Below are 14,181 nucleotides of genomic sequence, written 5' to 3'. Positions count from 1 at the left end.
CATTTTGGTCTGTCCCACAACAAGGAAGGTTCTTCCTTTCTCAGTTACTTTGCTTCTAATCTCAAATTTAAGGTGTTCAAACTATGTACTTCCTTGGGGTATAACATCTTCAGAGCTGGCAGAGAAACCCTTCTGCAGGGGTAAGGTCAGTGTCTATGCCCACCTGGTTATCTTCCATCACCCTCTACATTTTAACACATAAAACATTGTTATGTTCTGAAAAGCACTTTTCTAATGATGGAAGTCTGAGCTTTTTAATAGCTTCTAATAACCTAGTCAGTAGTTCAGGCCTGAGAATGCATTCTTGTACAAACTGCATAAAAATATACAGCCATTAATGACTTTCCAGTTAAAGTCACGCTATAGGACCTACTAGTTACCCAGCTTTCATCTCTTTAATGTGTCGTGTTGTTTCAGGATCACTTTAGTTCCCTAATCAGAGTGTCATGGCCAACTCTAATATATTACAGAGCTTTTAGTAGATGGCATCAACACTATGGCTTTAAAAGAAAATCATTCCCTTGTTTTCCCCAGGATTGATGGCACAGAAGCAGGCTTCTGATTGGATCACTCATACTTTGGAAGTAGTGGTGGGGGCTGGAATTTGTCCAATTCTCTGCAGCTTTCCTGGTTTTCAAAGCCTTATGAAAAATTGATGCTGATGGACAAGCTGCTTTTCAGCCTTCATGGTATGGGAAGGTCCCTGGAGAACAGGCTGTGTAGCCAACATCTGTGAAGGGGGAGACCTGTGCTCTGCAGCTTAGGAAGGTTGAATTACCCATCCCTGCTCCCAAGTTAGGAAATGAGGTCAGGGGCTGAGGCAAAGGTAGGTGGCTTTTGTGAGATCTGAAGCACTGAACACCCATGTGTGACCAGAAGCAGCCAAGCAACCTAGGTAGCTCCCTTATGAACAGAAGAGGGCAGAAATACCCCAAAGTGCAAAATAAAGCTCTTTATTCTTTGTGGGGCCAGCCAAAGGGTGTGAAGCCTGACCCTTAACAGTTACTTGAATGTAAAGGGTGTCAAAACCACATATTGCCTTTTACCGCTGCAGGTGCAGTTTATACTCCAGGCTTGGTTTGCATCTTGGTTCCTGTGCATCTGCTGTGCCTTCAGTAGTGTGTTCGCTGGGCCGGAAAGTGCTCAAGTGGTGGCCTGGTCACGTAGCATGCTCTCAGTTATGTAAGTGAGTATTTCATTGGGATTTAAAACTACCGGTGCAGGGAAGGGAAAGCACTAAATGAAAAGCCTGTGGAGGACAACAATGAATTGGGTCATCTATTCAATGTTTCATCTCTCGAGTCTGCTCAAGCCCAGCAGCATTGGAAGCTGTTTATGCCTTGGAATTCATGGTCTTAATACAAGGTAAATCTGTGCAAATCAGACCAGATAAAATGTCTCTTGTCTTAACTTCCCTTCTCTACCCTCCCATCACTGCAGTGGTGTAATCAAAGTTTAAACTACTGTACATGGCTATAGCTCCCTTGTTATCACTGGAGGTGTGCTGACTCATACCATACCATCTCTGTGCTTGCTAGTTTTCTGTGGCTTCCCCTTGCTTTTAGAGGTTCAAGTTGTTTTCTCAGGTCACTATTACACTATCACATAGTCATATATGTACTGATGATAAGGTGATAGCAATGTTCTACTACCTGCCTTCTCTTCCTTGGCTTTTCATCCCGTTATCCCCTTGTTGAAACTTCTTATCAGCACTTGAACACGGAAGAGGAGAAGTTCATTTTCATGCTCAAAGCCTGTTAGTGTGATGCAGAGCAGGGAGAAAAAGGTTTTGCTTCTGCTTTGTGATTAAAAATAAGCTGTGCAGTGTCCTGGTTTCAGCAGCAGTAATTTATGTTGCCTTCATTTAAGAGAATGCATCCCCTCCATTTGTATTTCTTATTATCTGGTACTGGGATGCTCAGTGCAGTTTAGGTTGATGCAGACTAGGAGGAGTAAAACTGAGCCTGTAGGGTGAGCAGCGCCAGGCTGAGGAAACATGCATGGAAACAGACTGCAGATGGGCGAGATAAACAGGATCCCCAGGCTGTGACTGAGTAGGCAGGCCTCTTTAATGGCTCTTAGCAACGCCCCTGCTCTGACCCTCCTCATATGTGAGGAAAATCAAATCAATACACTGTTCTTCAGAGCACGATGCTGCAGCAGCAGCAGGGCATTGTGGCAGCCTTCGTCTCTTAGATTCATCAGTGCTTCTCAGTTTGCCGATCTCTGGATACCCATCCCTGCATCCCTGCTGAGGAGGACCCTGCCTGCATCTTTAATCCCATGTACAGCCGCCTTCTTGTTAGCAAGTATTAGGTAGGCAATTTTAAAGTGCTTTTGGATTTGCCGGCAGCTTTGATGTTGATCTGAAAAGTCTATTGTATTCTCTGTAAACACAGCAGAAGCCTCTCTTTAAAACCTACTCTGGTTTAGGTCTTGCTTTTCTTTTCCTGTTGTGATGGTTGGGCAGGGGGGGAATGCTGTTTTTTCCTTCTTTAAAGAAAAAAGAATGTTGTCGCTGATTTGTGCTTTTGGAAAAGGATATTCCCTCTCTGATCCCTCCCCTGCTCTGCAGAACAGCTATAACCGGTGCCATACAGTTACTTTCAGTGTTGATGAACATCTGTTCAACTGTCTAACGTATAGGGCAAGCTGCTCACTCTTTTCTCCTTTCATTTTCCAGTGCGTTACTTCACAGCTGCAGATCTGGACTCAGCCCACTAGGAAAGTTGTGCTTTGGTTCCAGCGATGGCAAACAGGGGACCAAGCTATGGCTTAAGCCGAGAAGTTCAGGAAAAGATTGAACAGAAATATGACCCGGAATTAGAGTCAAGGCTGGTGAACTGGATTATTGTACAGTGTGGGGAACAGATAGAGCACCCTCCTCCCGGCAGGCAACATTTTCAGACCTGGTTGATGGATGGAACGGTAAGGGGTTTGTCCAGTTATGTGCTTGCATGTGTTTGTATCCACAGTGTCCTCATTTTCTGTGTTCCACTAGCTAAACTGGTCAGAGCTTGTGGCCAGTGCAGGAATAGGTAGGTTAGTATCTGATTTATCTTCTTTTGACCAGGAGTCTTAATCTCGGAAGGCTATTATTCTACCAATGCAGTGTGATTAGTTCAGATTCTTGTGAGTCATGCACGTTATATATGAGTATGACTCACTCCTTCAGCCACCTTTTCTCATACAGTTAAAAGAGATTTGTTTTAAAATCAAATGTATACTTAAGAAACAACCACTGTTGAGAAGGGAATGGTTAAGAGATTAGAAAATGTGAAGGACTGAATTATGTCAGAACTGTTTTCTTCTTGGGAAATAATCCTGCAGCTCAGACAGTGTATTCCATTGGGTTATTGAACAACAGGCAGATGCTGCTGTTTGCAGTGGGCTGTAGGGATACGCTAATCGCTGAACCTCTGCCAAAGTGACTTTAACAATATTTCAATTGACATTGCTTATGTTTTTGGCACGGGCATGTGGTTTCTTCTCTGTCAGTTGTTATATAACCTTCACCAGTGATTGCTCTGTTGTTCCTGGCAGATTAGGATTTATATGGTCAGGCTATTGCCTTCAGTTAATGAAAGCTTTAATGTATTGCTAATATCCTTTGATTATTATCAATTCCCTCCTTTTGTTTTGAATTGAAGGGATTGTGTCCTTGACAGAAACTGGCCAGGTCAAAAGCGTTTTGCAGCAGCATTTCATGTGCAGAAATTGCCTTCTAGCTTGGTGACTGCTTTCTAATCTTGTTTCTCTATTTCTCTCTCAGCTGTTATGCAAGTTAATAAACAGTTTACATCCGAAGGGAAATGAGCCCATTGCAAAGATCTCTGAGTCAAAAATGGCTTTTAAGCAGATGGAGCAAATTTCTCAGTTCTTAAAAGCTGCTGAAATCTACGGGGTCAGAACAACAGATATTTTCCAGACAGTGGATTTATGGGAAGGTAACACTAATGAACTGGAAGTGATCTTGCAGTCTTCATTTGACTTTGCTTTGATGTGTTGGGTGCATTTTGTCTAAGGCATATTCTCTAATGTAATTATCTTTTGTTTCTGTTTGCTTTACCTTATTGCCATGTTATTCCCATAGTGCATTATCTCCTCTGAGGGTTTTATATTACCCTGAGGGCATAACAGAGCCTTTCCAAGCTCCTGGTATCCAAAAGCCCATCATTCTCATAGAAATCCACAGACCTAATAAAATCAGTGTTCTCTGTGCTAATTATTTCCAAGTAAATAGCTTCTACTAGCAAATATGGTAACCCCTCATTTTCTGATGAGAAGATTTTATTGCAGTTTTCAAATTACAAGCAAAGCTTAAATTAGAGCTTTTAAATGCATTCCCAGGAGCATATATGCCTCAGTGAAGCGTATGAGGGCTCATTTATGAATAGAGAGAAGTAAAACTCACTGCTCCACCGTGTTAGCTGAGCATCTCTAAGGATACAGTCTTGTAAGAGAGGTCACTATGGCAACAGCGGAAATAATTCAGAGTACCCTGATGGGTTTGCAGTAAGCCAGGTGAAGCCTATCTCCATCCAATGCTCGAAATGGAAACTGTGTGTTCTGGTTCCTGAAGAGCTGAGTCATTTGTGCATCTGTATTGCCTGCTTCTGGGGTGATGCATCCCCTCCTGGTTGTGCTAACTGAATTCACTGTAGCTGCTGCATGTCTCTGGACAAAGCAGTGCAAAATGCCTTGTGCTGGCCCAGAGCAAGGGCAGCTGCAGGATAGCGAGAGGATCAGAAGTCTGCCATGGGAATGAAACAGTGGAAAGAGGAGAACAAACCACTGGGAAAGCTGGTCAGCACAGTTTTGTGGGAATATACATGGAGCAGGGTGTTGGGGTATGTGGAAGAGGTCATTCCTCTGAAGGACAGCTCAAGGAATGAAAGACTGAGGTGGCTCAGTGACTGGGTTAGAAGGGAAGGATGTACTGACAGCTGGAGTTACTGGGATCTGTAGTGTTCTTAGGGTGCAGGTTTGCTTGACAAACCTTCCCTTGGGTGCAAGGGCAGGATTGTTTCTTCCAGTTCAGCCTTTAGGGCTTCATCCCATCTACCTTTAAGTGTCACTTCCCTGGTGTAACACCCTCCCATCCCTCAGCTTAGCATGCTGTTGAAATAGAAGCTCTTGGAGGGATGATAATAGCTCATTTCAGATGCTTTTCTTTGCAGTCTTTTGCATCTCATAATAGCTTCACAGCATGCAAATGAAAACATGGTACAAAGCAACTTGCTTTGGAGACAAAAAGCTGCTAATGATGGTGGCTCTCTCCTCATTTCCTTTCACTCCTCACCTTTTCTCAACAAATATAAGGGGAAAAGCTAGGAACTTCCAGAGGACAGGAAGTAAAAACCCAACTTGCTATCGAGGAGGGAAACATGCAAGTCATTGCTCCACTGTTATTTTAGGACTTACCAAACTAATCTGTGTCTCCTCACTTCCCTGCTTCCTTTTCATCCCTTCTGCTGCTCATTTCAGTGCCGAGATGAAAGAGGATGTGTCTCCAGTAGGGACTCACTGCAAGCTCTTTGTGTCTAACCGTAACTCTGACCTCTAGCATCTGTGCTGCTTCAGGGCTGAACCGTCTGAACCTGGATGCATTAGCTGGACTGAAAGGACAGTCTCTTTTTCACTGTATCATAATTACAGCACTCCTATAATTCACACCATAGCCCCTTCAGAAACAGAGGAGATATCAATGTGTGTTTATAGAGAAAGAGGGAAATAAGAGCATTTGTGACTGAAAACCAGCTTTCCTCTGGCACTACTTGTTTTCTGAGAGCTTTTGCTGTGAATCTAGTAATGGTCAATGAAAGTGTTTTAGGATGCAATTTGCTGTTGGCTGTTTGCAATTCACTTAGTCCCATCTGGTGCATTTCTCTTCATCTCTGCAACTTCTTGGTCCAGAAGTATTGCCTCTTTTGGTCCTTTCTTACATAGATGTGTGCTGAGCAGCCTTCCCTAATCCATCCCAAGATGTTATATTCATTGTTTTCTGCAGATACATCCCCGGTGTATTTTGAGGCAAGCAAGAAGCAGATGTACCTCTGGGTTCTTGTTAATCTTTACTAAAAAGCATTTTAGGAACACTATGCAGAGCAGTTCTTGGTCTTTGGCTTTGAAACTTCCCATTTCTGGTCCTGGAGAAGGAGGCTTTCCCAGCCAGGTTTCCCTAAAGAGAAAGGCTTAGCATAAGAAGTGAACAGAGGCTCCTTCCTCCTTGTGCAGGCAGTGCCAAGATCCTTTAGGAGGCTGTGCTATACTGCAGAGGACACTGAAGATGCAGAAGGAATGCCATCAGCGTAGGTCCCTGCAGCATGATTCAGAGAGGCTGATGTGGGGGGCCAGGCAGGCAGCCCCCATGGCTGTTGATGAGCAAGTGCAGGAGCTGAGGGAAGGCACTGACTGCAGTTGCCTGCAGTAAGCCTGGCTTAGGGCAATGTGTATGGTCCCTGATGTCAGGAGGCTGCAGTGTGAGCTCTCACTCTTCACATGCCTTTCTATGCTGACCATTGAGCCCCATGTATCCTCTGCAGCGAGAGGGCAAACATCCCAAGGCCACATGGATGTGGGGTGTTCCCTCACCTGCAGCACCCCTCATCCACAGCAGGAAGGCTCTGCCGTGGCTTTGTTTTGTCACATGGTGCTCAGCTCCCACTGGATCTATTTTTCCCTGCAGTGTCTCCCACTCGGCAATGACAAATAAAGCAGAGCTGAGTGCGGAGCGTGGGGGGGGCTGCCAGATGGCTCCATGGAGCCCGTTGTATTTTGCTCCCTATCTTTTGTTTCCTTCTCTTGTTTTCCGTGCTTGCTGTCATTATTCAGCTCATTCACTTTTAAATCCTTCTTCGCATCCCTCTTCATCCCAATCAGTCACCGTGCTCCTTGTTATATGGGAGGCATCGCAAGGACGTTGTGTGTGGCATCTGTTACAGCATATGGTACATCTGCTGCTCTGGGGAGCTCTGAGTGCTCCTGCCTCCACCCTCTTCCATGAGCGCCTGTGTACATGCATGTGTGGGATGTCAGGTCTTCAGCTGCCCTCTTAAGCAAGGACCCCATCTGATGCACCCTGCTTTAACAAATACAGTAAAACGAGGGCTCTGGATAGCTGACAATTCATTGTCTGAGCAAATGGTCCCCTGCAGATAAGGTTGCTATAAACTATAATAGGCTGTATGACAGCCACAGTTGGAAGCTGCTAGACATTTTCAGCTTTAGGGTGCCTTCCTCACCTCAGCCAGTGTGTTATGCAGTTAGGTTTGTATGAGTCAAAGCCTTGAACTGCATCTGCCTATAATCAGGGTGATGTGCAGCATAAACACAGGATGTACAAAGCTTCTTTCCCTCTATGTTCCAGCTGGTCTGCAGGGATCTTCATTAATATTGCTCCACTGGAGGTAGTTCTGAAGTCTGTTACCATCATCATGTCTCTAGGATCTAGAGTTAATTTAATGAATTACCTCTTTTCCCATGTGAAGAACCTACAGTCAAAATCAAGTCTGTGAACCAGATAAATTACTTTAGGAAAGAGAAAGCACTGGAACCAAAAGGAAGGGAGAGGAGTCATAGGAACACTTATGCAAGGATTTCAGGAGAAGGGAGAGGCAAAAGGCACATTTCCAATAACTTACCACTTCACACAGTTGGGAATATGTGCTGCAGCTCATTTTTGCTTCCCAAAGTTAACATATTGGGTAATGAGTTAGAGTCTGCCTGGCTGATATCTTTATGTTCCTTCCCTTTTCACACCAAGTGACAAAGTGCAGGAGTAGAACCAGGAAAAGAGGAGCAATCTTAATGTTATAAGATTTTCCATGTCTCCCTTGTTTTGTTTGCTGTTTGTTTGTTCAACTTCTTGAAGGAATGGGCAAAATATGTTGATCAAAAAGGAAAAGTTATTGATTATCCTCATTTTTAAAGGAGAGACAGGAGGAGTCCGGGTTTTTAAACACAAACCCTATTGAAAATGAGCCTTGTAAGGCAACAATGCCAGATGCCCTTTTGGAAAGCTGGTGAATTCTCAGCCAGGTGGAAGGTGTGCCTGTAAGTAAGTGACAGGCAACTTCACCCTTCCCAATACAGGTGGGATAAATGACCTCCTGAGAAGCTTTTGTCTTGCTGTTGTTTATGAGGGAACATTAAGAACTAGGGATGATCAGATCAGTAACTTCTACTTGGCTAAAAATGAGATGAGCCCTGACTTCTTGCAGTGAGGAATGAAGTGAAAGAACTGGGCACTGGATGGCAGGACCTGAAGGTAGGAAACTGCACAGCATCAGTTTTGGCTGCCTGAGAAAGGGAATATCACCTCCCAAATTTGGGAGGTGATTTTATAGTTAAATTGGGAAGGACTGATAGGAATTATATGCACAGAAGCTCTCCAGGGCTACTGTAAGGTCTGTTAGCAGAGGAACTGCATGAATTGCCAGGGATTAAATGGTGGGAGCAGTTTTACCAGGTTACAGGTGAAGAAACCCACTGTTCTCCTAAAGACACATTTGACTCAGTCTATTTGTTGTTCTTTGTACACCAAAATGATCTTTTATTAGGAGAAAATTTTGCCAGAAGGCTTATCTGGAAGCATGGAATAGAATAGGGGGAAGACATTAAATAGATTAGGGGGAAGGATGGGATAGAATAAAATGGGGGAAGGCATTAAAATAGGCAGAGGCTTAGAAACCTGGAAATGTCAAGTTTAGCTTTAATGCTGTCCCTATGATGACTTTTAAGATGCTCCATTTCAGCAATGGTAAAATAGCTTTTGTAATGCTATTAATGCCATTTTTTGGGGGGCTGAAGGAGTTAGTTAATACATTGGGTAAGGTTGTTAATTAATGTGCCAAGCTATTCCTTGTGCAAGGATTCCCTGTATTCATTTCTCTATCTGGCTTTCTAGGGAAGGACATGGCAGCAGTGCAGAGAACCTTAATGGCTCTAGGCAGTCTGGCAGTCACCAAGGATGACGGCTGCTACAAAGGAGATCCATCCTGGTTTCACAGGTAAAGTCCAAAGCAGAGCTGCTCAGAGCTGCATTCCCTGGGAAGCTGGTCATATGGTTGGGAAAAGAGGGGAAGAATCCAGTTTCCTTCTAAGGGAAGGAGTTTCTTTCCAGAGCCTGGAGGAGGAAAGCAAAGACCCAACCAGGCAGCAATGTTTTCTACCCTTCAATGGTCCCCAACTTTATCACTGCCAGCCCCATGTCTTACCTTTGGGGTTTATCCATCTTGCTCCATGAGGGGCCCACACTGGTTGCTGAAGAAGAGATAATTCTCTTGTCCACTGATGTTATCCCTGATTCTTATTCATCGAAAGGAGGTCAGTGATACTTAGGAAATTTAGCCACCAGGTTTGATGGCATTCATCTATTTAGCAGCTTCAGCTAATCCTCTTTATCTGTTCATGAAGAAAAGGGAACAAAAATGGCAACAGCCATGCAGATATGCATGTCCTAAGAGTAGCTGGCAGGTAAAGTGTACTTTTGCCTCACATCAGATAACAGACACAAAGACCAATGAAGACATTGCTGTCATAGATGTCTGCAAACCCTGATATAACAACCCCTTTACCAAACAAAGAGAAGGGATGAAGCCTTTTCCCATTTTTTTATCAAACCAAAAATTAATTCATTCCCAGTCTCTTTTTTCCACTTGGAGAGAACCACTTCCCTATGGAGAGTTTTCTATCCTGGCAAAGCTGTTTATTTGCTTTAAGACTCCATTTGTTTTGGGTAGGGAAGCTGAGAAGCAGGGACAGAAAGAAAAGGACATACTATTGGCAGGAGCTTCTGCTATCCAAGGGTATTTCTTATGCTGAGATGTCTGAAGCGTGTTAGCAAAGTGAATTCTGACTGCTTGTCTTTGGTGTCCTTGGCTTTTTGGATGTCGAGGTGAGGATAAGCAGAAGGATGTCAAACTTAGCTTGGTTTGTCTTAAACCTTCACCTCGTTTAACTGAGGCTAAGGGAGACTTGAGCTTTAGGAGAATAACTGCAAATTCCCATGTATTCTTTATATGAAATTACTTTAACTTAATACAGTGCACGAATAGATTTGTATTTATGGAATATAATTGGGTTTAAAATTGGGTTCAGATCCGGTTACATGCTTTAATATAAACCAGACATGAAATCACTATGACCCAGACAGGCTTATTTGTTTTATGTAACTAAAGCAAAGTACTACATGGAAAACTTAATTTACATCTGGACTCCTAATTGTGAGTGGGAACAGTTTTCATTGGCATAAATGAAGATGTGATCACCTCCCTCCTCCCCTAGCTGCCTCTCCTGCCCCTGCTGCTCGGATAGCCAACCCCTACCTATTGCAGTCCCTGTAATTCCATTTTGTTGCCACTGCCTTAAGGAAAACAGGTGTTATTTCTATAAGGAGAGAGCATCTTGCAGATCAGGAGCTGGTTTCTGAGTAGTTTACCCATCCCTTTAGGCAGATCAAGCCCTCTCACTGCCACCCAGTATTAGTTGTGAGTCAGGGCTTTCAGGCTCATTCTTAATCTCCTTAAGTTAAATTGAAAGAAGTCAAGATTAAATGGAGTAACAGTATCCATGCAGGGATCTACAGTGATTAAGATCCACTTGAGCTAAGCTGTCTAGCTTTCCATTGTCAGTGTCTCACATACCCAGTCCCACCAGGCCTGATTCGCCCTTCCTTGTGTGCCCTAGCAAGGTTCATGGATCAATGGCTACTTCTTATCTTATGGTTTGGCAACCACAAGCACTGGTGCCAAGCTGGCATGAAATCTGGGGGGCTCAGGCTGTGGTATGGGTGATGCCAGGTTATGGCAGAGAGGCCAAACAGAACTCGATGTGGTGTAGGACACTGAGGGAAAAGGCTTGCTCTTCCCTCTTGTTCTACAGTCCCAGTTAAAGCTATTTCTACCAAACTAAAAGCAAAATGTAAGTGCATGATCTTATCTGCAAGACCATCGTATAATAAATGCGGTGCTTACAATGGCTAAATAACACTGTATAATCCAAATTGCATATTGAATTAATACTGTGGAATTGCTCCACCACATGGCTGAAAACTTTAGGAGAAAAGAGAAAGGAATTATAGAATCATAGAATAGTCAGGGTTGGAAAGGACCTTAAGATCACCCAGTTCCAATCCCCTGCCATGGGCAGGGACACCTCACACTAAACCATGGCACCCAAGGCTTCATCCAAACTGGTCTTGAACACTGCCAGGGATGGAGCATTCACAACCTCCCTGGGCAACCCATTCCAGTGCCTCAGCACCCTCACAGGAAAGAATTTCTTCCTTACATCCAATCTAAACTTCCCCTGTTTAAGTGTGAACCTGTTACCCTTTGTCCGATCACTACAGTCCCTAATGAAGAGTCCATCCCCAGCATCCCTATAGTCCCCATTCAGACACTGGAAGAATGCATTCCTGGGGTTTTAATTTAAACCAAGGCAGACACAGTGAACTTGGGATTCAAAGAGGTAATAGGAGTAGGTCTAAAACCAGCCTCTCATGGACATCCTACAGTGTGAGTATTGTGGGAAAGGAGTTAAGCAGCAGTGAGAGGGGGTTGCTTTCTGAAGCACCCGCAGCTGTGTGTGCATCCCTCCAAAGCAGCGTGCCTTCTGTGAGCTGCAGCATTCCAGAGCTGGACATGGGTTTCTCCAAGCCCTCTTATTAGTCTGTGCATTCACACTGGAGACCCATTGTGAAAACTGATGGGTCAGCACTGATGTCCTGTGGGTCTTTCTCACCTCTCTGCTTTGCTGGGCTGTCATCCTGCAAGAACCTGAACACCCTGAGCCTAGCAAGCATTTAAAGTGCTTCTGTGGACTCGAACCAGGTGTTCAGCATGGTGCAGGATCAGGCCCCTGTGGAGAGGATCATGGGGATGGTTTTCAATCACAGCAGGCCCCTAATCTAGCGTTCTCATCTAGTGGTGGGGTGGGGAGAAACAGGGAACTGTAACACTATGCCTTATTGCAGGATAACCTGAACCCAGGGCAAACAGAACAGCAGGGAGAAAGATTGTACCTGGGTGGGAGTTTGGTTGATTGAAGGGCTTCTGTCTGGAGCTCTGCTGGTTTATATGGCTTGTTTGGAAGCAACAGGATGATCCTTCTCCCCTGTAAAAGTTGCTTGTTTTCCCCACCTGTTATAAATGTAAGACTAACCCAAGATGAACGGTTTCTCTCAGGGCAGCACAGTACAAACTTACGTGCTTCTTTTTACCTGCCACTTTGGGCCCCAGTGCCATTTGCAGGGGAAAGAGGCTCCTTTTAAACACCAACAAAGGTTCATTGGTCCAAAGGGCTTTTTGAGACCAGGGACACCAAACAAAACTGCTCGGTATGGTTTGACAGAAGATAAAGGGCTGTCATAGAGTTCAGACATGGGTGCAAAGGGTAAAGTCTATTGCTTAACATGAATGAACTTTATCATGTGTGTTACATACAGCACTACATAAGTATTTTACCTGTCATAGCTGCTGGGAAAGCCATTTGGGTTCTGGAATAAGTGGTACAGTGAAAGCCTGAAGGGATGTAGGTTTGACTAACGCATTACTTCTAACTGCAGGAAAACAATTAGCCCAGCTGGTATTGTCCAGCCCATGGGATGGTGCAAATGAGGTATCGCATTACAGGGGACGCATCTATTAACATGAGCCAGTATTTCCTGATCCTTTGGGAACACACAGAATGATGTGTGTTGTGTTGCTTTGTATGTGTGTCTGGACAGGAAAGCACAGCAGAACCGACGAGGATTTTCAGAAGAGCAGCTTCGTCAGGGACAGAACGTTATAGGCCTTCAGATGGGCAGCAACAAAGGAGCATCGCAGTCGGGTATGACAGGCTATGGGATGCCAAGGCAGATTATCTGAAGCATCTCTGTAGAGCAAACACATCTTCTGCAGCATGGTCTGTTTAAAAAACCAGAAAAAGTGAAAAACAAGCACTCATTATTCCCCTTTCTGCCTGGTTTTTAATAGTTAGTGCTATGAGGTTTGGGGTATTTGGGTTTGGTTTGTTTTGTTTGCAGCTGCAAGAGTTCACCCAGGAACTATGTTTTTTGTGGTGGTGTGTGTCAGTTCCCAGCACATGCGCACTGCTGCCTCCTCCTCCTCCTCATCCTCACTTCTGAACTATGCAAAGAGAGTTATTCTGTATTAATTTATTTGCGAAGCGTTATCTTCTGTATTTCACCTGTATCTCAACCGGTAACCTTGTTCTTCGGTTCGGTGATGGTATCGTTTGACCCAAGAATAAAGACAAATTAAAGACACTGCCTCTTCGACTCATTGTGTAAAGGAGGTAAAAGCAGAACCAATGACCCCATGGTACAGTGCTGAGGAGTCTTTATGGTAATGTGCAATTTAGTGCTTGTCTAAAGGCACATCCAATGTATTTTTCTAAACTAAGATGTATGATTATCCACTGAGTTTGATTCCTGTAGTCCCACCATATTCAGCTCAGATTTCCATCGATCTAGCTTGCTGGGTTGACTGTAGCCAGCAAACTTGGGGATGGAGCTAAAATCAGTTTAATAAAGAAGTCAATAGCTGTGTGTGAAAACAAAGCAAAAGAAGGAATTAATTCTCTGCTTCCCACGGGCAGGCAGACGTTTAGCCCCTTCCTGGAAAGCAGGGCCCCAATATGCATGATGGGTACCTGTTACCTTAGACGTACCTCCTTCCTCCTCCTTTTCCCTGAGTTTTGGTTGCTGACCATGACACCGTATGTATGGGATATCCCTTTGGTCAGTTGAGGTCAGCTGTCCTGGCTGTGTCCAGCCTCTTGCCCACCCTCAGCTGCAGGGGCAGGATGAGAAAGGGAGAAGACCTTGACACTGTGCAGGCACTGTTTGGCAATAGCCATCACACTGGTGTTTATCAACTGCTGTAGTCACAAATCCAAAGCACACCATACTACAGGCTGCTGGGGAGAAGGCTGACTCCATCCCAGCCAGGTGAGTCTCCAGACTTAGGGAATTGCTCCCCATATGTTGTGGTTTAACCCCACCCAGCATCTAAGGACCAGGCGGATGCCTGCACATTTTCTGTTCTCCCCCTGCCTCAATGGGATGGGAAGAGGATTGGAAAAAGGTAAAACCCCCAGGTTGAGACAAGAACTGTTTAATAATTGAAGCAAAGGAAAACAATAATAGGAAAGAAAGAGAGGAATAAGCCCCAA

General features: G+C 44.4%; 1 protein-coding gene across 2 annotated transcripts; it reads left to right on the top strand.

Moving 5' to 3' along the window:
• Positions 1 to 2,015: 2,015 nt before the first annotated feature.
• On the top strand, positions 2,016 to 13,274 carry TAGLN3 (transgelin 3). 2 transcript variants are annotated; one of them, XM_005144703.2, is made up of 6 exons: positions 2,016 to 2,058; positions 2,216 to 2,316; positions 2,747 to 2,928; positions 3,773 to 3,947; positions 8,909 to 9,011; positions 12,731 to 13,274. In XM_005144703.2, exons 3-6 carry the CDS (start codon positions 2,749 to 2,751, stop codon positions 12,870 to 12,872), a joined length of 600 nt encoding a protein of 199 aa, XP_005144760.1. In that variant the 5' UTR covers positions 2,016 to 2,058; positions 2,216 to 2,316; positions 2,747 to 2,748; the 3' UTR covers positions 12,873 to 13,274. The 2 variants fall into 2 exon arrangements, with proteins under 2 accessions (XP_005144760.1, XP_005144759.1); XM_005144702.4 differs by lacking the exons at positions 2,016 to 2,058; positions 2,216 to 2,316 and having other exon boundaries at positions 2,699 to 2,928.
• The last annotated feature ends 907 nt before the right edge of the window (positions 13,275 to 14,181 follow it).

Source organism: Melopsittacus undulatus, chromosome 2, assembly GCF_012275295.1.
Source record: "Melopsittacus undulatus isolate bMelUnd1 chromosome 2, bMelUnd1.mat.Z, whole genome shotgun sequence".
NCBI lineage: Eukaryota > Metazoa > Chordata > Aves > Psittaciformes > Psittaculidae > Melopsittacus > Melopsittacus undulatus.
This window is presented reverse-complemented; position numbering and strand designations above follow the sequence as displayed.